At 24.4% G+C, this 1,069-nt stretch overlaps 1 protein-coding gene across 1 annotated transcript in view; it reads left to right on the top strand.

Moving 5' to 3' along the window:
- Window positions 1-1,069, top strand: part of LOC111683141 (serine/threonine-protein kinase unc-51) — a 36,288-nt gene that overhangs the window by 9,121 nt on the left and 26,098 nt on the right. The window contains exon 2 of the mRNA XM_046951265.1: window positions 717-890. Coding sequence (XP_046807221.1) covers window positions 717-890 — 174 coding nt within the window. The remainder of the gene's footprint in view (window positions 1-716; window positions 891-1,069) is intronic.

A 1,069-nucleotide genomic window follows, 5' to 3' on the forward strand; every position in this document is an offset into this window, starting at 1 on the left:
ATAGACTAGACTATAGACTAGACTATAGACTAGACTATAGACTAGACTATAGACTAGACTATAGACTAGACTATAAACTAGACTATAAACTAGACTATAGACTAGACTTTAGACTAGAATATAGACTAAACTATAGACTATAGATATGTATATTTAAGTGACTTTAATTTATTTTTAATGAGTGTTTTTAACACTAATTGATTTAAAATTGTTTTAATTCCGTTTAACAATTATCTGTTATATTATTTAATTAAATTTATTATTTTTATTGTTCTATAGATTTTATTATTAATCAAACTAATACATTATAATTTTTTTTATAAATTGCCTTTGTTATAAAAAATATTGCATTACTTTTAGACATGCTATTCATATTCATTTTATTGTAGTTTAATTTCATTTTTTACACTTGACCCACAAAAAAAAATCGGAAAATATATATAAAATGATTTGCAACAAAACAAAATCATGTATAAATATGAGTTTTTCGGATGTAGGCGATTTCTTTTTTTGTTGATAATAAATTTAAGAAAATTATCCGGGAATTTCTAGGTTAAAACTTTATCTCCATAGATATGTATTAAATATTCATCTTAAAAATCGATATAATAACCACAGAGTTCCTTTAATAAAACCTTAAATTGTAGATATATATTATTTATATATTTGTACATAAATTTTATTGTTTAATTAATTAATTTATTATTCTTTTACAGCGACATTTTCCCGTTGCCATAAAATGCATTACCAAAAAAGGTCTAATAAAAACACAAAATTTACTTGGCAAAGAAATAAAGATTCTCAAAGAATTAACAGAGTTGCATCATGAGAATGTGGTGGCACTACTGGATTGTAAAGAATCACAGGATTGTGTGAATTTAGTAATGGAGGTGAGTTTGAAAAATATTTTTTTTTACAAAAAATACAAAAACTAAACTAGATCTAGTTCAGTTCTAGTTTAGTTCTAGTTCTGTTCTAGTTCAGTTCTAGTTCAGTTCTAGTTCTGTTCTAGTTCTGTTCTAGTTCTGTTCTAGTTCAGTTCTAGTTCAGTTCTAGTTCTGTTCTAGTT

Source organism: Lucilia cuprina, chromosome 5 (assembly GCF_022045245.1).
Source record: "Lucilia cuprina isolate Lc7/37 chromosome 5, ASM2204524v1, whole genome shotgun sequence".
NCBI classification, from domain to species: domain Eukaryota; kingdom Metazoa; phylum Arthropoda; class Insecta; order Diptera; family Calliphoridae; genus Lucilia; species Lucilia cuprina.